Source organism: Gopherus evgoodei, chromosome 2 (genome assembly GCF_007399415.2).
Source record: "Gopherus evgoodei ecotype Sinaloan lineage chromosome 2, rGopEvg1_v1.p, whole genome shotgun sequence".
NCBI classification, from domain to species: domain Eukaryota; kingdom Metazoa; phylum Chordata; order Testudines; family Testudinidae; genus Gopherus; species Gopherus evgoodei.
This window is the reverse complement of record NC_044323.1, coordinates 76512911-76535167: the sequence shown is the minus strand read 5'-3', so window position 1 is coordinate 76535167 and position 22257 is coordinate 76512911. Positions and strand designations below refer to the sequence as shown.

At 40.7% G+C, this 22257-nt stretch overlaps 1 protein-coding gene across 6 annotated transcripts in view; it reads right to left on the bottom strand.

Annotated features, from left to right (window-relative positions):
• Nucleotides 1–433: 433 nt before the first annotated feature.
• Nucleotides 434–22257, bottom strand: part of CNOT10 (CCR4-NOT transcription complex subunit 10) — a 66986-nt gene continuing 45162 nt past the window's right edge. For 4 of the 6 annotated variants that reach the window (XM_030551024.1, XM_030551018.1, XM_030551020.1 and 1 more), the window contains 6 exons: nucleotides 12324–12437; nucleotides 10101–10231; nucleotides 9322–9357; nucleotides 9089–9216; nucleotides 6181–6256; nucleotides 434–739 (listed from right to left, as the gene is read on the bottom strand). In XM_030551024.1, the coding sequence (XP_030406884.1) occupies nucleotides 585–739; nucleotides 6181–6256; nucleotides 9089–9216; nucleotides 9322–9357; nucleotides 10101–10231; nucleotides 12324–12437 (640 nt within the window). In that variant the 3' untranslated portion in view covers nucleotides 434–584. Of the gene's footprint in view, nucleotides 740–1884; nucleotides 2889–5756; nucleotides 6080–6180; nucleotides 6257–9088; nucleotides 9217–9321; nucleotides 9358–10100; nucleotides 10232–12323; nucleotides 12438–22257 lie in introns of those variants that run through there. The other 2 variants (XM_030551023.1, XM_030551022.1) reach the window with 2 other exon arrangements.

Genomic DNA, 22257 nt, shown 5'->3' with positions numbered 1-22257 from the left:
AAGTTGTCACCGATATAGTAGCTACAATATTATTGTTTCTATGACCTCCTGGTTAGCACAGGCCAGACTAGATGATCACAATGGTCTCTTCTGGTCTCAGGATTATCCAGAGATAGGTTGGCAGGGGACTCTTACTTTTTGTACAGATCTGATGATGAAGGTTTATCCCTGTTCCCTGAGAAGCATGACAAGTAGAGAGCTTGTTCAGAGGCTCTCCTTTAACAAAAAGAGGGAGCTGCACTGTCTGTATGGAAAATTAATGGAAGTGAGAGGTGGTGCAAACAAACTGCTCTGTATGAAAAACGCAAAATCAAAACTAAAGACTACCGCAACCAGTGTGAGTTCAAATGATTAACAGCATATCCTGAATCTGTCTGTTTGTCAGTAAAATAGAAACGTTCCCCAATAAATCTTTTACACATTTCTTCAGGCATGATTTTTTCATTGAATTTTTTTTAATTAAAAAATGTACACAAGCCAGCCCATTCCAATATGCCTGGTATTCAGATGGCTGAGAGGGAGTTAAAAAAATATACAAACTCACAAGCCCTCCTCTATAGGGCCTGTCAGGTTATAGCAAGACTTCACTTCCTTTGAACAGTGGTGAAAGCTGGCATCTGAATGGGCTGGATAGGGTGGACTGGCTGAAATATTGGCTTCTTTCGCATATCAGTGTGTGTTTTCACTGAAGGGAGAAGCTGGTTTCTTTTGATTATCTGCAGTGCCAGTTGAGTGTTACCTACAAAACAAACAGTTTCTAGTTAATTCACTTCTACCCATGACAAACTTGAGTCACAGGAGACAGAAATAAAAACTTGAAAGGTCATCTAGACAATCCCCTGCCAGTGGTAGCTCCTGCCCATGCAACTCAGGTAAACCTTATGCTGCAGCTGGCGTATGCAATTTCATAATGATCAGCAAAAGGATAAGTGGATGTCACCTACTACAGATGCACAAACAAAAGAAAGTTGAAGTACCAGTACTGCTCAATTCTAGCTGCTGTTCCTCGCTATTAACATTTACACCTTCAGGACAGACATCTGACTTTAGAGTTGGCAGAGTACTTGACACTGAATCCCCAGAGCCACCTTGCCCCTACATCCAGCTTGGACTTTTGTACAACCCTATTAGATCTGAAAACATAAAGGTTCTTAGACAATTATACTCTTTTGCCACCACTGATCTCTCAATCATCCCCACAGACTACATAGTACATACGAAATGGAAACACAAATGAGACATCAAGGATACACAAATCAGAAAACATTAAAGCTAAGATTCCAGCTAAAATCAGTCATGCTTAGAGCTAGTCCACATTTTTCAAAACAAAAGGTTTCATTGAAAAAAATGGCCTTTAAAAAAAACCCAACATGACCCTGAATTGTTTTCTGTTTAATAAATTCTGAAAAGATCGGGTTTTGAGTTCTCTCAAGTCCTGTAACATGAAGAGAGGGGGAAAGAGTAATGAGAATTTCTGAACTGAAGTGATGTTTCTATAAATAACTCTAGTCACACTGAACATCTATACCACTTTGAGGAGGTGACCTGAAAAGGAAAAGAAAATCGGATTGTTCTTTTCTGCTTTGTAAATTCAGTTAGTAAAGCCAGAAGGGTTTCCCAAAGTTTGCTTTAAAAACTAAACAAAAGAAAATTAAAAAACTTCAGGTCTTGTCTAGAGCTGTCATTAACATAGTAGCTGTGCAGTCAAGGAAACCAGGTAAGCAAAATCTGGTTAATTGAAGGGACCTCATTTTTATTCAGACTATTTAAAAAATTTTGGTGGCATCTATTTTTCCTCAAAAGATTTCTTTGTTAGGAATTCAATGTAAAAAATAAATCTCACTCAACACAAATCATCACAAAAAACAAAATGAGATTTCATACTTAGTTTTTCCTTTAAGATTTTTCAATTTATATTTTCAAAATATCAGCTTAAAACATATTCAGAGAGGAGTGTGACTTATGTACTATTTTTACTTGTAACACGATTGTAACAGATTAGAGTGGTGACAAATTGAGCACCAATAGCACTTTCTGTTCAGTTACTAATGCCCCAGTCCTGCAGGTGGTTCTGCTCTGGGGGTCCTGATGGCTTCAGCAGGGCTTCAAGTGGGTGCTTGGTTGTGTCCATGCAGAGCAGCTCAGAATGAGGGCCTTCATTCTTGTTCCATGTGGGTCCTTCACACACAAACAGGGGAAATAACATTTGCAGGAATGGGAAAAAGTGACTCATCTTACAATAACTGGAGTCCTTTGTGCTGTCCATACACACATTGCACTATTGGTGGACATGAGCAGTACCCTTAGAGTCTCTGTGCTCCACATAAAGGGCATATAAGGGCAGCATGCACCAGTGCTCCTCTGTTTCTTCTGAGCTGCAGAATCTGAAGGGTAAGGACGCCAAAGCTGAGCAGATGGAGGGTGTGCAGAATGTGCATGTGAGTAACATCTCTCCAGTGAAGCTGATGATGATGCTTAAGCTCTAGTTGAATGAGCCCAAGGAACCAAGTGGCTCTATCATGGCTACTTCATAGCAGGTCTTGATGTAGTTGGAGATTCAGTTTGATGGTCTCTGTATTGATATGGCTGATCCCTTTATTCTTTTTGCAAAACAGACAAATAGCCTTGGAGAATATGAGAATGGTTGTGTCCTATGCAGATAGAAGGCTAATACCCTCCTGCCATTTAAGGAATGTAGCGTTACTTCTGCTCTTGAGGCAAGAGGCTTGGAAAAGAATACTGGCAAGTGGAACTCAGTAACCACTTTTGGCAGGAACTTGGAATGTGTCCTTGAGATATCTTATTGGAATAGAAGATTGCGAAGGGAGGGTCAGCCATCAGTACTTGGATCTCACTTACTCATCTTGCTGATGTGATGGCCATCTTTGCTGAAATGTAAAAAGGAACAGGTAGCAAATGGTTCAAATGATCTGCTCATGAAGGATTGAAGTAATAAGTTGAGGCCCCATGGTGGAATGAGGTACTCGATCGGTGGGAATACGTATATCAGCCCGTTTAAACATTTCATCATAGTCACATGAGAAAATAGTGTGTTTTTCCAATGGAGGTGGTGAGCTGAAAGTGAATCCTGACTGAATTCCAAGGACAAAATTATTTTTCTTTAGTTCTAGCAAATAATCTAAGATTTGAGGTATCAAAGAATTGTGAGCAACAATCAGCCATCTACAGCACCAATGGGAAAACCTTGTCTATTCTGGCAGGTAGGTTTTTCTTGGAAACCCCTCCCTGGTGTTCATAAGGATATTCCTCACTGGAGAACATCAAGCATATTCTACCAACATGCAACCAGGAAGGACTGCAGTTCTGGATATAGGATCTCTGCCTTGTTCTGTGACATGAGGTCTGGGAGCAAAGGTGGGTTGGGAGGTTGACAGGTATAGCAGGTCTGTGAACCAAAATTGTCATGGCTATGCCAGGGCTATCACAATCAACTTGTATGAATCTTGCTGTTGATTGTTGCAGAGCACTCTCAATAATCAGAGGATAGGCCTATATTAAGGTCCCTGACCCTGGAATCAGGAATACATTTGCCAGGGAGCCCAGGCTGATGCCTCCCCTAAAACAAAATATTGAACACTTCCTGTGACCCCATGTGGCAAACAAGTCTATCGGAGGTGACCTAAGAACAGAGCTCTTGATCTCCCAGTAGTGATTCTGGAAAAAGTGCCCACTCAGTTTGCCTGCCAATGTATTTTAAATACCTGGCAAGTATATTGCTGATAGGACAATCTAATGTTAGATGCATCATGTCCACAACCTGACAGCATCTTGGCTCTGCATTGTTTTTTGCTGTAGAACATGGTAATTATATTGTCAGTCATTATCCATACCAATTGTCCTCTGATAAGTTTGAGAAAAGTCTTGAATATTTTGCATAAGCTCTGAGGTTGATGTGCATCCTTGCTTCCCATACCATTCAGAGGCCTTGCACTTTGAGTAATTTCATATGATCCCCGCCCCACTTAGTGATGCATCTATCACTATGTGATGGGGGTGTGTGTGAAGAGAATGGAAATCAATCCCCTTGCAGATGCTTAATGAGTTTTTCCAGTGTGTTCAGGGAGGACAGAACTAGAGAAGACACAAAGATGCATTACTAATTATGACTGTTGGGCAAGTATACCATCTTCAACTGGTGAGATCTGGCATGTGGTGTCACAAAGGTGACATAGAATTCATGGCTACTAGAACATGTGACAGATCCTTGCTATGGTATTTGGATTTTGTTCCAACTGACAGATGAGGGACAATTGGTTGTTGAATCGGTCCTGAGGGATGTAAACCACAGACTTGGTGGAATTTAAGACTGCTCCTATGAATTCAATGTTTTGGACAGGAATCAGGCTGGATTGCTGTAGACTGACTTTTGAGGCTAAGCTGCAGCAGAGGTATAGTGTAGAGGCAGATGGAGTCTGAGGCACGTTGAAGAGGAACTCATATTCAGTGTCTGTTGGGGAGAGGGGGTGTGCCCCTTGGCATAGGAAGGGCTGATAATTCCCCACTTAGTGCCACCACTATCTGCTGTGTTGTTGAAGGCTGTGGTTTAGATAGGGGGCAGTAAAGGCAGTTTGCATAACCATTGGTTATGGGTACAGGCCCTTTGCATGTGGGGCAATACTTAAACCCAGGAGAGACAGATGAGACCGTCCTGGGTCTTGATAAGAAGTCAAACTAAGCTAAAACTTATCTAACCAGAATATACTGTAAAACTACTAAAACTATTAAAAAAAGGTCAACCTTATTAATTGTGCAGTAGGAAGCTGCTGGCAGTTGTACAGGCAGTGAGCTCAGTCTGAAGCCAGATGTGATTAAGAGGAATGGAGGAGTGCAGTGTGCTCAGCCCTCATATGCCCTCAAAGTGGAGCATAAGGACTCTCAGGGCACACATGTGAGGTCTAGGTACTGACAACTAAATACTCTGGGCTCAAGTGCATGACGCAAATGTGCATATGGACAAGCAATGAAGGAGAATACTACACTGAGGATGTCTCGGGGTAGGTCTAGTACACAGCACTATTTAACTCATTTTTGGAAGCTTAACAGGTTTCAAGTTGGTGTCCCTTTAAAAAAAAAAAACCAAAAACAAACCTTTTAGTCCTCCTTTATACAAAGGTGCAAGAAAGTGCATAAACTTTCTCATCATTCAATCTCCCATACCTCAGTAATAGAAAGTTTGACCAAACTCCTATCAAAGACAAATTGCTTTTGTACAGAGACAATGCATGGAAAATTTCAGCCCAGAAGATGAATGCTTTGGAAAGATACGAGTGTGAAGGAACAGGTTTATGCTAGACATTGTTTTTAAGTCTGCACTACAGAAGGCACTGCCAACCAGTGGTGTAATTTAGCCTAAGAGTCTTTAATTGATAGATACTTATTTTTACACAAAAACATACAAAGAACAGGAGTACTTGTGGCATCTTAGAGACTAACAAGTTTATTTGAGCGTAAGCTTTCGCAGGCTAAAACCCACTTCATCAGATGCATGCAGTGGAAAATACAGTAGGAAGAAAACATGAAACAATGGGTGTTACCATACACACTATAAGGAGAGTGATCAGTTAAAGGTCAGCTATTACCAGCAGGAGAGAAGGGGGGGGACCACACACTTTGTAGTGGTAATCAAAATGGCCCATTTCCAACAGCTGACAAGGTGTGAGGAACAGTAGGGGGGAAAATAAACATGAGGAAATAGTTTTACTTTGTGTAATGACCCATCCACTCCCAGTCTTTAATTTAATTTGAAAGTTAATTCCAATTCAGCAGTCTCTCGGAATCTGTTTTTGAAGTTTTTTTGTGGTAATATTGTGACTTAAAGAGATGGCAATCAATGGTGCCATGTAGATGTACACACACACACACACACACACACACACACACACACAAAACATGGAGAAAAAAAGCTTTGGACTTGAAATGTGGGGAACAATTAATTGCACAACTTGAGCTGTAACATCTGAACTCAAAATCTAAACAGACAGTATATTTCTGATGCTACTAATTGCTTTATTCTACTGCTTTGGCTTCAAAGGTTCCTTGGTAAAGTTTGCAGTAAGGCCTAAAATAATAATTAAACACAAGCAACATGAGAGGCACAGGGAGCACCAATCACCATAAAAGGGGTTAAAATTGTTTAGAAAAGATGCTAACATTACTTACCATTCTGTAGTTCAAGATACACAGCCAGTAGAATCGCCTCGGGGGGGATTTCTTTGGGATGGATCAGTGAAGCAGCCTTATCCCAAAATGAGATAGAAAAAGGTTAACAACACAACAGATAATTCAACAAGAAGGAAAATACCAGCTGGCAGGATAGTTATAAGGCAGGACAAACGAACAAACCAAGGTACTATTTTTCAAATATAAATACCTGCCATCAGCTCCCTGTATGCAGAGAGGATGACAGATGATCTGCCTTGTAAGAATATTTTGCACCTCTACTCTAAGCACCATCTGCTTTTTACATACATACATGACAAATATAAATGAGTCATTCTAGAGCCAGTCTGAAGGTTTTGTTTGTTTTTTCTTGGAGGGGTGATTTCCCAGATGAGTGATTCATTCAAAATCTCCCTACAGTCACATGACCAGATCCTCCCTTATGAAGCTAATGAACCTATTCAAATGTGCACCAGCTAGGGATCTCTCTCTCTATTCCCAACCTGCAGCAGTTTGAGAACACAGTGAAATGTCATTGTCTCAGCCAATCAGAGTGCAGGAATACCATACAGTTATTTAGTTCCCTGTGCTCAGCTTGGTTGCCAATGATTTGTACAGATGTTAATTTCTCAATAATCATATAGTATTTGACTCCCCACACTCTGATCAGCTGACAGAGGCAGCCTACAGGCAGCCTACAAGGATTTCATGATCACAATACAATTATTTCTCAAAACTATGTGGAAAATATGCAGCTCTCCGATCAGTCACTCTGATCTCTGTGCTCTGACTGGCTCCTATACTCAAAGCTCAAGCACAGTGTCATTCCTTTCAGTCAAAACAGAAAAATTCTCGATTAACATGCAAAGAAAAACAGCAAGGGCTGTCAAGCCTCTGAAAGGGAAAATGTTATTAAATATTTGACTAATTTCCCTCCTCTTCATCCTTCAACCTCAACTTCCTTCCCTCTACAGCTGGGCAAGCATCATTGTTGTATTTGTGTTTGTCTTGTTTACACTGGAAGAAAACAGCCCTTCTCCTAGCCAACTTTGAAACATGTAAACAAATATATTGCAGCTATTCAAACAAAAAGCTTGCTAAGCTATGAGGAAAGGAAATAAGGATGAAAAGAATGATAAAAAGGAATGACGGTGGGGGAGGAAAGGCTCTGATTTTAAAACAATTTCCCTTCCTGAAGTTACTTTGGATTTCATTTTAAAGTGTGAACAATTAAATATTTCCAAACACAACAACAAAGATGCTTCTCACTAATCACCAACTGGTAGACTCAGGAGCCTCTAAGTTTATTTGCTATAAACCCCTTAGCCTCACAGTTTGTTCAGCCCAAAATACAGCTATTACTTCACTAAAAAGGGGGAACACTGCAATTATATTGACTGAACCTGCACAAGTGCATTTGGTTTAATACCCCCCCCAACACACACACATTCCTGAAAAGTATGGGACCATATTTGTGAAAACTAAACATGGGACAAAATGATTCTGTATAAAAAGCTGTAGCCCAAGCAGTACAGTTAAAAGACTAAACAGCAACTTGGGTAACTTGGTAGCAAAGGTGCTATTTCAACACTTGATTTGCTCTGTTTCTCTCTGCGAGATATAAAATCCAATGGTGTCCCTGCCCATTGTTTTTTTAGTTGGTTTCACTCAGTGTTGAAGACAGCCTGCTTAAATATGCACAGTGAAGTAATTCCGTGTGTCCTCTCTTTCACACATGGTGGTAGTTACATGTAGCACCCAGTGACATGGAGCTGCTCGTTGAAAGGAAGGAAATGAACAGCTTTGAATAGCTTCAACTTCAATTTCTTCAACTTCAGAGTAGTATCCTGTTTTGGACAGTGATTAAATTATGACAGCCTAAGTTATTCTGCAGAGAACCCTTTTTAGTTTTACAAAGAGGAGAGCTGTTACACCGAGGGAAGAAAGGAAGAGGGAGTAAAATCTAGAAAAACTGTAGGAAACTAAACTCCAAGGATAATTAACTCCCTCAGCCTCAGGAAACCCCTAACCTTTCAGTACAAGTATTTGCACATTTTTTGTAAGTACTCCACAAGTGAAATTCTTGCATTCAGGCAGCAGAAATGGGATGTGTGTGTTTAGATTTTGATGTGACAGAACAGCTATAAAGCATCCTAACTTCCCACCAAGGCAGTTGAACTGTTTTACAGTCTTAAAGGTAAACTAAAATCAAGTTTTAGCAGTCCAGTGTTTGGATCCAAAGCACCACAAAAGTTCTACATTTAAGGGCAATAACTATCACTGGTTTTGGGAACAATTAAGTGTCAGATTAATTTTAAACCCACCACATTTGCCTTAAAATTGTTTGTGGAAGAAAAAGGCTAAAATTACAGGCTTAATTGACTACTTTAGAGAGTTTGATGCTTTTGGCTTCCCTTTAGCCACCCCAATGTTTTTTAAAACAATGAAGCTAAAAGGGGTGTTAGCGTGATGGTTGACATAATTGAGAACAACTTCATTAGAACTAATCCAGAACAGCTCGTTTAAAATCATTCTAGACCATCGTATCAACATGCATTTAGATAGAACACCCAAGAGAAATTCACCTAAGCAGACAAACAGCTTTGAAATCAGGTGAATCCATAAAGACATGATTAACACAAACATTTTTTTAGGGTTATCTTCTGGTTGAAAACATATAACAAGCTTTAACTGAGCAAGTCTGAGAATCCTAGGAAGAATAAAGGGGAAAGATGCGGGGGAGGGGGAGGAAACGCTATAATGTTTTCTTAAAAAAACATTTCCCTTCCTGAAGTTATTTTGAAGTTTCTTTTTAAAGTGCGAAAATAAATATTTCCAGCATAATGACAAAGATGGCTCCTATATAAGAGAACAGTACATAAAGCTGTCTTGAGGTTTGTTTTTTCACCTGGTGGAGACACTTGCGAGCTTTATCATATTCACTTCGCAAGCAGTAAGCACTGCCAAGGTTAAACAACATCATTGTTCGTGCAGAAGTGACTGAACTGGGATAACACTGGGGTGTCTGCTTGCCAGCTGAAAGAAAAAAATAATCAAAATTACTTCACACTTTTGATTTCATTCCACACCGTGGCAAGACAAATGCCTGCATTACTTCTGGATTCTGGAGCTATTACTTACAAGATTCCATCACCTCATTTTCTCCTTTGTCTGACCCTGTAGAGACAAGAAAAGCCAGAATGTTCTATGAGCCTCCTTAAGGCTTTCAAAAGAAAACCCTATCGTTTTATGACAGCCGATTCAAGCTGGACCTTCCCTTCATGGACTGACTATGGTAAACCAGAAAATCTATCAGCTTGTTAGAAATCGTGGACCATTTAGAAAGCTTTCAATTCTCATTTAAAGGGGTCTGCTTATCTAAAAACATCTTTTAAATCTACAGTATAATGATGGGCAATAAAGTTTAAATTGCAAATGCGCCATTCAGATCAGAACTGCTACTGAAGGCTGAACTGTACTGATGGGATCTAAAAGTAGCTCTTCTTATTACATTCCCTACCCCACTCACCAAAAGTGTTGGAAGATTTAAGATACAGATTTAACCATCTCCCCTCTCATATCACCACAGTGTACGTAAATGTCATTTAAATTCTGAAAATGCGCATAGAGGATGAAAAAGAGTGAAGTGTTAGTAGGTCAGAGGCCCAAGCATTAACTGTAATTACGTATTTAATAACAAACTTCCAACAAATGATGTTTAGACAAACTGATCAGCAATACATTAGTTGTGTGTATTTGTAATTTAGTTCAAAATACACACATGGTAAACCAAAAGCTAAAGGACTAAAGAACAGACCATCTGTCTCACAAAAAATGCTGCAAATTTATATATGTTGCAAGTTACAGAAGGAAGGCAGCTGAAAGCACGACCGGTTCTAATCAAGTGTAGACTCATTAACCTTGATCCTGCTCGTTTGAAGAGATCCCCAGGTAAACATCAGTGATGTTCTCAGGGTTCAAGTGAGTAATGGCATCAGAGATTCTGTCTAGAGAGATGAGGGCCTCTGCTGCATACAAATGGCCAAGAAACCTACAACAGCAAACATTCAGATGCAAATTCCACTTTACCACATTACTGTTTCAGAAGAGAAACTGGATGTATTTCTTTACCTGAGTGACAGTTTGCTGCATTGAAAATATTACAGAGACACTTTTGTAAGTGACAGTCATTTGATTTTTTGTAATATTGGAGTCTAAAATGGCAAACACTTGTGCATGTGAGTAGTCCCAGTGAAATCAGTCGTGGACAAGAGTTTGCAGGATCAGGGCTATTCTCTATTTAATAATAAATAGCACTTATGTAGCACTTTATACATTCAGATTGCTATTCAAAAAACATTTAATTCTCACAACATCCTTGGAGGTTGGTATTAGTTTCTCCATCTGCCAAACGGGAATAGAGACAATGGCTAAGTGATTTCACACCCAGGAGAAAAACCACCAACGTGCTACTGGAGCCGGTTACTAAAAACAAACAAAACTGCAAGCATAAATTTATACTCCAAAGAGGGAATATAAGCTGTCAATTCTTGTGCTGTCCTACAGGCATGTACAGCACCTAGCATAATGGGACGCCCATTCCCAACCAGTGCTCCTGGGAACTACTGCAATACAATTAAAGAACACAGATGTTTGTGATGTTTTCCATTTTTAGCTTAGCACAAGTAATCTGCATTTTTTAAAATTAAAATGTTCTAATTAAGATTGCATATTAAAAGTGACCACAATATGCACATTAACAAGCAAATATTAATTTTAAAACAAAAGTTGAATACAAATTTTATATACATATAAGACGTAACAATATAGAATCCATTTCAAATTAGAGCAAAGTTGCTTTGTTTTGAGTTAATGATTAGCACGCACAAGGAATTTGACAGTCTGTATTAAAAGGCAAAGCAATTATAATAGAAACTATCCATGAACTGAAGCATTTTAATCTGAAGCACATAATCTGAAAAGACAGAGAATCACCACAACAGACTGCCAGCTCCCTCCATGTAAATTACCCCATTCAGTAACATGAAGAAAACAAGCATAATTACCACAGAGAACAGTTAATTTTGCAAGGCAAGGAATGTAAATGGCTCTTTTGCTTCCAAACATTACTCTGATCTGTTATTTCTCCATTTGCGGCACAAATAGTAGCATACCCATTACAAAGCAGTTTGTAGTGGACTTCTAAATTTAATAATATTTGGGTCATAAAAGGACTGTACAAAAGCTACAATGATGTAACAAAAACAAAATTAAGATCAGTTAATTTCTTGACATGGGTGGGTTTAGCATGTATATTGCCAGCGAAGTACTATAAACATGACTGGATTCACTCATTCCATCATATGTATGTATGGCAACAAATTTGTGAAACCCACCATGAAATACCACTGATAGCTAGGGAGTGAAGGATAGGGTTCAAGATCATTTGTTTGTTTTTTTAAAAACAAAAAGCCTTCAGAATTGTATGACAATAACATGACCAAGTCCAGCAGGAATATTACACAAGTGCAATCTATTCTGTAAATGCAGCTGGATTTCTTTCAAAGTATCTTGCTTATCTTTTGGAAGTTAAAAGCCCCTTTGAAGCTAATTTGCACACACTGAATACCCAGAAAGTAGCAGTCTTTGTGGAGAGCAGTTATTGCTCATTCACAGCAGTTTAAACATTAAATACATATACAAATAAGTAACTAGCACTTCCATAGCACTTTTTACCTGCATTGTTATCCTCATTTTGCAAATGGAGACACTGAGGCACAGAACCTCTGTCTCACAAAGTCAGTCAATCAATGGAAGAGCCAGGAATAGAACCCAGGCCTAAAACATCCACTTTGGTGCTCTAGTCACTGGACCAAACTGCCTCTTCAGGATTAACAAGCAGCACCAAAAAGCAGTTACAGAATCTGACCACTCCAATTATACAGATTTCACATACAAAACGTTAGGCCCCATTCCGGCTTGTCAGTGAGTATTTTGCCACAGACTTCAAGGGGAACAGGGTCAGATCTAATATTTGCATTCTTAGACTTAAAGGCAGAACTGGCAACAAGTTAAAAATGTTGGCACTTCAACTCAGATTCTTCCAGATACCAGGGGCAAAAGAATGGTCAGTCCAGACTTACTTAAGAGATCCTGACAGCTTTGGCTGCTGAAGAAGTTTATCTGCATGATTCAAAGCCATAAGGTTATCACCCAAAGCCAGAGCAACATAAGCACTGCAGGCAAGTATTGAACACCTGGAGGAGGAAAAGAAAAAGGAAAATGTTGTAGTTTCAAATCCAAATGTAACTGTCCGATTCTTGTATTAATAAATACATATAGAAAATTCTCATAAAGACACGCTAGGTCCTTTTAAGAGGATTTTGACACAAAGAACAGCTAAGCTGTTGGGATAGCTGATTATTTGATATAAGGAGGGCGTAATCCTTTTTTTCAGATCACACCGTTTCAGATCTGACTTCTCTATGGCACACATTACAACAAACAAACAATCTGTAATATCGTGCAAGGGGTTCGTTTTCATAGTTTTAAGCAGTCCAAGAGGACCTGTTGGCTGTCAACAGCGATTTGGATGCCAAACTTCAAATCTGTTAAGAGGCTGAATGGCTGGAATAACCATGTATAAATTCAGGATTCTTATATAGCAACAGTACATGAACATTTAGCAGTCTATGAAAAGTCCTACTGTAATCTCCAGAAAACATGAGCTTTTAAAAGCTAAGTTATACCATTTTCTCCAAAGCAACTGTACTATAATCCAGGAACCTGCAACAGGAAACATGTTAAAATGCTCTGCACATTTAGGCTCAAATATTTTGTCTACTCACTGGATGAAATAAAATTTAACCAGCAAAATAAAGTTCCAAATTCTCACTTTATCAACACTTTATAATATTCAGAAAATCCACACGTTATACTTTGATTTTATTACTTGTGTTCTGAATTCTTTTAGCCTTGAATTTCAGTTGATATGTTCCCATTTTATGAAGCAATAAAGTGATACTGCAAGTTTGCAGATTTCTGCATCATGTAACTTGTTATGTAATCTCCTTGCATCACAGATTTATTGTAATAAACCTTTTATTCAAAAATTGTTAACTACTCGGGTCGACCATTTTGATACTTTCTAGTATTTGTACTGTATGAATGTGGCCATAAAATCTTCAAGTATTAAAAGTAACAGTCTGACGTTTTCTATACTGATTCCACTATTTTAAAACTGAAAACACTGATTTCAATACATAATTGTAGTGCTGTATCAGAAGATTCTATGAGATAAAAGTACCACAGATATTTAACTTCACAGTCTTTTAGATGTTACTTGTGCAGTTTCATGCATTTCTAAAGCACAAGATTTCCTGAAATTTTTGTAACAAAATCTGAACCACACATTCCACATCTTCAGAACAATAGTACCACATCAGGATGTGAGCATTAGGTCAATCTTTTATAGCTTGTCATTTTTTTCCTTCTCCACCCCTCAAACACAGCACTTTGAACTGCATCTTAGGAAGTGGAAAATATTCCAGTGTAGGCTCGCTTTGTCTTCAGGGCCTTGAGCCTTCACCTTCCTTGCCTTGGAACTCCCTGCTGCAGGAACAGAATCTATCCTTCTGCAGGGAGGAAGAATGGATCCTCATACAGGTCTCATGTTGGGAGTTGACAGAAGAGTGCATTTGATTCTCCTGTCAGGAGATAGGCTATTACAGCAACAACTTTCTGGCAACTGTCAAATCTACTTTTGGTCCAGCAGTAAGTTATGTCTTTATTCCTGTTTCCCAGGAGGCCTTGCTCTTTAATTATACACAAGCACTATAAGAAACTTCTCCACTATTTTCCCCACCCTCTATTCCTCTTTTCATGTGACATATGAGCATGATAATTTGAAGCCGCACAAAGGCTTTCAAGAAAGGGAGGAAGGCTTCCACCTCAGCTCCCTAAAATATTAGGTTGCCAATAAATAAAAGAAATAGGACTTTCTCTTGTATTGAATTCTAACTGGCATGTTTTCTTCTATCTCGGGGAGCACTACTTTTAACAAGGAGAATGGTAAAAGGTATTTAGCTGATAGAACTCATCTGTATGAAAAGGCCAAGCCTGTACTGACACAGAGTTGTTACTGACATCTGTCCCAGGCCAAAATTTGCTCCCTCCCCTCCACATCTTTTTATATGTTCAAAAAAAATTTTTTTTAAATAGATACTTATTTGCCATCACAAATTACTGTCCACTGGAAATGCTACTGGTCTAGAAACCCTTATATTAATTAGTATTTTAGGAAAGAGACAACAGCACAGCAACAGCCAGCTAGAAAAGAGCAAGATGTTTACATCAAATTTTCTTGCTTGCAGTATTGTTCCTCTCACACTCTGATTCATTGTCAAGCCTGTTAAACCAAACAGTCAACAGATCTGACAGTTAATCAGAGTGGAAGAATTGCATCACAAGGGAAAAGACAAACTAGTTTCTCCTCCCCCCCATAAGGATTCTGAGAAAACTCCACAGGCTGCCTTTAAGCGCTGGAAAGTCCCAGCATTAGTCTGCTTCTCTGTTCCCTAAAGTTTCGTTTGCATTGGAAAAATATTTTTTTTAAACTGCCAGATTTTGTCAAACAACCTGTTGTGCAGGACCTGACAATAAGATATGTCAGCCCTCAGACTCAGTTTACTGAACCTAAACCAGATACTGAAATTAGCTTAATCCATATAAAAAGGCTAACCAGAATAAATCCAGTCATTCAAAACTGATTGAAGGGGAGAGCTACAATGGCATACAGTGCAACTCTTTAAAGATATATTAAACAATGGAATTTCCAGAATAATATGGAGAAAAATCTACAAGCTGAAATAAATACAGAATATCAAATTAAACACAACATTGCCTATCTTTACTCTAGTCACATTTCAATATGGCCAAATGCAAGGTCACACACAATGCAGGCCCTGCTTGCACGATGGGAGACTGTGTTCTGGAAAGCAGTGATTCTAAGGTTTTCCACATTTAAATGCTACAGTGGTACAGCTGCGCTACTGTGTCTCTTCAGCGTAGACACTACCTACGCTGACAGGTTCAGTACTCTCGTTACTGTAGGTAATCTACCTCAACAGATGGTAGCTAGGTTGATGGAACAAGTCTCTGTTAGACTTTGTCTACACAGGGACTTAGGTTGATTTAACACAGCGGTCCACCACCTTTTTCGTCTGGCGGGAGCCGGACGACGAGCCACCGAGGACCGTGGCCAGCGGACAAGCATCCGCTGAAATGTCACCGAGAAGTGGCAATGTTAAGAGGCGTCGCTGCCGAGAAGCAGCGTCATCAAGAGGGATTGCTGCTGAAATGCTGCCGAACATCAGCGGCATTTCAGCAGCGACGCCTCTTGATGACACTGCTTTTCGGCAGCGACGCCTCTTGACATTGCCGCTTTTCGGTGGCATTTCGGCAGTTGCTTGTCTGCCAGCCAGTACACGGGCGCAGACAGATGCCCCGGCAGGCACCATGGCACCCTCAGGCACCACGTTGGGGACTACTGATTTAACACCACCACTCGATGGTGTGGATTTTTCATACTCTTGACCAATGCAGTTAAATCAACTGAATTTTCTAGCATAGACTAAGCCTAACAGAGACTTGAGGGTCACAGTGGATAAATCAGCTGAACTCGAGCTCCTAGTGCAATGCAGTGGCCAGAAGGGCTAATGCAACTCTTGGTCATATGAACAGGGGAGTACTGAGCAGAAGTAAAGAGATTATAATACCTCTGTATTTAGCCCTGGTGCAACTGCTACAATGATATTGTGTCCAGTTCTGGTGGTCACACTTCAAGGACATAGATAAACTGGAGAGGGGCAGAGAAGAGCCATGAGAAAGATTTAAGGATTGGAGAATAAGCCTTAACAGACTTAAAGAGCTCATAAAAACAAAAATGGCCATACTGGGTCAGCCCAGTGGTCCATCTAGACCAAAATCCTGTCTTCCAACAGTGGCCAGTGTCAGATACTTCAGCTCAATCTATTTAGCTTAACAAAAGAGAAAGCTAAGGGGTGACTTGATCACAGTCTACATAGGGAACAGAAATTTGATAAGAGGGCTCTTCAATCTAGCAGACAAAATATAACAAGATTCAATGGCTGGAAGCTGAAAATAGACAAATTCAGGCTAGAAATTATATGCAAATTTTTTAAACAGCGATGGTAATTAACCACTGAAACAATTTACCTAGGCTTGTGGTAGAGTATTACTGGAGATTTTTAAATTAAGGTCTGATTTTTTTTATGAATTGTGTTATGTAGGAGATCAGACTATACAATAAAAAAAGGTCCCTTCTGGCCTTAAACTCTATTAATCTATGAACTCTTTGAAACAGGACCTGAAACTTTCTACAATACCACAGCGGACAGAGACAGTAGAAATAGTATTGTAACACTACAAGTCAGAATTAGAGAGAGAAAAGACAACACAGGATTATTCTCTACAGTATATCTTACAGCGCTTTGTTCAGTAACTGAGTTCCTACTTGTCATAGTTCCTTCCCTTTATTCATGCTCCTGTAGCTACATTGTTTTCCCTCCCAATCTGTAGCACTTTTAGCATCACACATGTTCACAGCCAGCCATCAGAGGAGCAATAAAACTTCTGAAGGGGTTTCCTAAAGCAGAAAATTCACTATGATTTGAGACCATGATTTAATAATCTATCAATATAAAAGATTAGTAAAATAAGAGATTTTTAGCTGCACTAGGCCTAAAAAGAGGAAGACTAGGTAAATAAAGTATGTTTGTCCATTAAAAGAGGCACCAACAATTCTCTGGATTCCTATAATAGTTTTTACAACACTTTCACATGTAATCTGTGGCCCAGAGAGGATACATCAGGTTCAGCGGAGCCTAACAGAATTGGCTTGTTCTAGCATATTAAAACATTATATGGAATTCTACTGGGCAGCAGAAAGGTAAAGGGATTGACTTCCTAGTCAAAGTATGCAGAAGCTAGGAGGCTGAAGTAACTACTACAATAGAAGAACTCATAGAAAATCCAGAATTTGAACGTGTGTGCGCGTGCGTGTGTGTGTGCGCGTGTAGCATGTATGGTAAATTACATATTAATTCTAACTATCCCCACAAACCCCTCTAAGATTTTTTTCTGTTTGTTTTAAAACTATGAGGATATAAGCAGTTATGTCCAAAACATATTCAAAGCTATTTAAAAGCACATTCAAGTATTAGGAAAGATGAAGTTTTCTAGTCGAACTAGCTGACATCATGGTAAATCTAAAGAATATGCAACTTTTTTTCCCTTAGAGAGAATCTTTGCTGGCTCTTGGAATTTTCTATTAATTTTAACTGACCAACAAGGTCAGAGTTTTAATCTTTTTAGTTTTTCTTTTAACAGCTCCTCTTCCAGCAAAACTGAAGGCAGTTAGTTAACATTTGATTCTGTAGAGAACTGAGTTTTACATAGCCACATGCAAAAGCCCAGAAATAGTTTATGTTGACTCAGGCCCTAAGGATACCAAGTCCCAGGGTTTTAAGTATCAGTCAAAGCAAATATGACAAGAACTAAATTAATGTTTTTCCTTCTCTTTTCCTTTTTTGATATGATGTTCCTTACCAGAAGCAGTAAAATAATTCTTGTGCTGACAAGTTTTTCCTGACATGCTGTCAGGTTACATCAATAGATAACAATGGCTGATTTGTGAAAGAAAGGATTACATACATTCATTTTCTTACAGCATGACACCAAGTAATAATTTTGACATATAGTAGTCATATTTTACACAACAGAGAAAAGAGCCATACAATTCGTTTATATTTTAACCCAATATCTTCCATCTCAAGTATTATACTCCTCTGTTTAAAAACAATCAAAATATCAGCAATGACTCCTCACTCACTCCAACAAAAATGTTCTTTAATTGACTAAAGCTAGATTTTCTGCACATAACTGGAGCAAAGCAAATGTTAAGCTTGATATTATGACAACAGGTTAGACAGGGGTTAGCCTAGAAGACAGTATAGAGCTCATAAACTTAAGAAAGAAATTACTGTAGGCTTTGACAGAAAATAAAAATACAGTTAAAGCAGATATCTTTTGTTTTTATATAAATTCCTGTTCATAAATATGTCCTGGACAGAGAAAAGAAACCCAAGTACTGCATTCGTTACCCCATTTTTTAAAAATCCCTAAAACTTGACTAACATGGCAAGGTTTGTAATCATACGAGCTGTAACAGGCTGGCAGCATCTGCTGGAAACTACTTACAATGTTAGCAGGTGTTGAACCATGTAATTTTTTCCCAGCAGGATCCAAGTGACTTGTTACCCTATCTGGATATCTCAGAGACAGAATGGGCCTGTAGAAAGAGCACCTAGACTGTGGGCTAAGTAGTCTTAAGGAAGACTTCTGTAAGTTGCTGCAACAGCTGAGGAAGCTCTTATAAGGAAGAAATTATGGAAGGTGAGCGTTCAGCTGTTGTAACCTGCACAGGTTGTGCCACGTTTATCTTTCTTCCACACGACAGAAGTGACTGTGTGTACAAAGTGCAAGCTGGTCTCCATATTGGAAGAGAAGGTTCGAGGTCTGGAGCAACAAGTATCAACCCTGCGTTGCATAAGAGAAAATGAAGATTTCCAGGACAGACGTCAGGATATGCTTTTACGGGCACAACGTCCTGAAGAATCAGGAGCAGGCTGTGCAGAGGGGAGAGAGGGACAGTGAAAAAATCTGGCAGCATGTGACCGCCAGAAAAAGAAAGAGGAGCGTCCATGTACGAGCAATGGAGATACAGGTGAGCAACCGTGTTCATGTTCTTTCCACAGGTACTAATGCAGAGAGTGGACTAGATACATCTGAGAGAAGGCAGCAGAAGGAGATTCCACCGATTCGAAGGCATGAGATGCACTGTCCTAGGGATGGGGGTTCCACAACCACCGCTCCCAAGAGGAGGAGGTGGTGGTGGTGATTGGGGACTCCCTCCTCAGGGAGACTGAGTCATCTATCTGCTGCCCCAACTGAGAAAACCGAGAGGTCTGCTGCTTGCCAGGAGATAGGATTCACGATGATGAGTCTCCGCAGTCTCTCCATCACAAGTCCTTGGGAGATTTTTAGTAGCAGTGCCTGGTTGGGTCGCATATGCGCAGTCCCCATCTCATGCTGCCTCTGGGGGTTACATAGCAATACGTGACCAACCTTCCCTCAGTCTTTAGTGCAGTCTCTAGTGTGAAAAAAAACTCCAAAGTAGTGGGGAGGAGAGAAGGTAGTGGAGCACACATAGGACAACCATCTCAAAGAACCTCAATTACTGCACAAGGGGAGTAACCTTCTCCTCTTCTTTGAGGAGTGTTCCTTTGGGTGCTCCACTTTAGGTGACCGTAGAGAAATGGCCTTCGGTGGAAGGGAGGGTCTTTGGAGTTGCAGTCTTGGCAGATGATAAAACCTTAAGTCCGAATAGCGTCTCTGATGATGAGTGCTGCTCTATGGCACAGTGCTGTTTGAACATATGAGTTGATGCCAGGTTGCTGCTTTGCAGATGTCCATAATGGGCATATTGTTGAGAAAGGCTATCAAGGCACAGAATGATCTGGTGGAATGTGTGCAGGTCCCCAGTGGGGGCTGTAGCTGTTGGTGATGATAAAAGTCCATGCAGTTGGAGAGCACTGTAAATAGCCTGTTTAGATAAATTGTTCAGTGATGCGAAGAAATAACTTTGGTGATTTTCTGAAAGTCTTTGTCCTCTCAATATAAAATGTTAGCACTCTTTGGACATCTAGAGCGTGCAGCGTTGCATCTCGTTTATTTCCGTGAGGTTTTGAGAAGAATGATGGGAGATAAATAGCAGGTTTATGTCTAATGGGGATTCCAATGGGGACCAGAGACCTTGGATTGTGTGGTTGTGCAGGTGTGCCCCACAACCTAGCAGAGATGCATCAGATGTGAATATCATCGACGGACGGTTCTGTGCAAAAGGAATTCCTGCACAAACATTGTTTGGTTGCGTCCACCAACGTAGAGAGTTTTTTACTTTGGCTAGCATTGTAAGACATTTGTTAAGGCTGTGTCTGTGTGGAATATATAATGCATCACATGTGCAGTCTGGCATATTAGACAACAAATGTCGTTGCTGACATGTGGCGTAACAATTGGAGGCAGGTCCTGGCTGATGTCTGGGCACTGGCTTGCGTTGTGGTGATTAGATTTACTCAAGTGTTAAACCTGTGTCAGGGCAGTGAGACTGTAGCCTCCAGAGAGTCGAGGAAGGCTCCAATGAACTCATTTCTGCACAGGTGTGAGTGCTGATTTTTGTTTATTTATTTGTAGGCCTAGATGTGTGAAGAGAGCTACCGTCTTGAGTAGCTTCTAGTAGCTGCGTGGGTAGGCAAGTAGATGATTTCCCTTTCACCCTCATTGTCTCCATCGCTAGATAAAGGAGTTGATCTGGGTGATGTGGTAAGTTGGCTCAGTACTGAGTGTGCTGGAGTGAAATCGGTACTGAGGAGGGGAGATTCTGGTGCCAAGGAGACTAGACGATCTTTGTGGCAGAGAAACTGCTGTGATATTGAGAACACCCTCGGTACCGATGCTGTCGGTGGTACCGATGCCTCTGCCGCAGTTGATGGTGCCGGGGGTCATACGCTATGCAGGATAGAGGAAGAAGGCAGTAGCGCTGGCCAGTGCATGTTTGAGCTGCTCCAGCAGTACCGAGGGAGGGATTGTAGGTCTTCCTTTAACGCCTTTTTCCGAGCCAACCCTTTTAGGGTCTTTTGCTCGCACAGTACCCACAGTACCGGATGATCCTGCTAACTCGGAGGTGGAAGGTCTTGGTGCGGTTGGTACCAATGGGTAAGGCTATGATTTTGTCATGGATATTTTTAGTAAGAGTCAGGGACAGGTCACAGGCAACAAAACAAAACAAAACAAAAATTCACGGAGGCCATGACCTGTCCCTGACTTTTACTAAAAACACCCTTCACAAAATGGGGAGGGAGGAGGGTCCAGCACCCCACTTCATCCCTCTCCCCCTGCAGTGACTGGGAGCTGCAGAGATCCCATTGCCCAGTGGCTGAGAGGGGTACCCTCACTGCCCTATGTGGCTGGAGCTTGGGGGGGGTCCCCCGCTACCCACAGCAGCAAAGGAGCAGTGGAAGGCCCCTGCCAGCAGTGGAGTCTGGGGAGCTGTGGCAGTCCCCACACCTGCAGCTGCTGAGCAGCTCTGAGGGTCCTCTGCCACTGCCGCTGGGAGCCGTTCAGTTGCTGAGCAGCTGCAGGAGGATCCCCCACCGCCCACAGAGGCTGGGCTGCTGCAGGGTCCCCAGTGTCAGGGAGGTTGCTGGAAGTCACAGATTCTGTGGCTTCCACAACTTGTGACATAATCTTAGCCTTACCAATAGGGTCTGCCAAGTCAGGGAATTTCACTTTTTGGCTGATTCCCAAGGAGGGGAGGTCAGAGCCTGCTTCTTTGTCATCTTCTTGGCAGGGTGCTCCTTCCCCTAAGAGGGTGAAGGGGAACCTATATCAAATGCCACAGTGGGAGACCGTTGCCCAGGAGGGGCCCGTGATCCCAGATCAGATGAGGGAACAAAGACTTCACCATCATGAGCAGTTTTAGCTGTACCTCTCTCACCTTCCTGGTACAGACTTTCAAGTTGTGGCAGTGGGAGCACTTTTGAGGTATGTGAGACTCACAGAGGCAGCACACACACCGAGTGTCTGTCACACACCAGGACTGAGGAGCGGCAAGTGAGGTAATGTTTAAAACCCGGGGAGCCGGGCATGCCCCTCAGAGTAGGGTTTCTTCTGTGAAGAAGGTAACTATACTACACTAAAGGATATCCTAATAACTGAAACTTAAATTTCTAAGGGGAAAAAAAGGGTTTTTTTGTGTTTGTTTTTAAGAAAAAATAAAAGGGGGAGAGTAATTAAATTATTAACTAATTACTATTCTAAAGTTACAACTAGAGAAAGATAAGTACAGCGGCACTGCTAAGTGCTCCGTATCAAACCGAGGGCAGTCGAGAAGACACTGGGGGGGGAGGGTATGTGTGGTCACACAGCACTATGTAA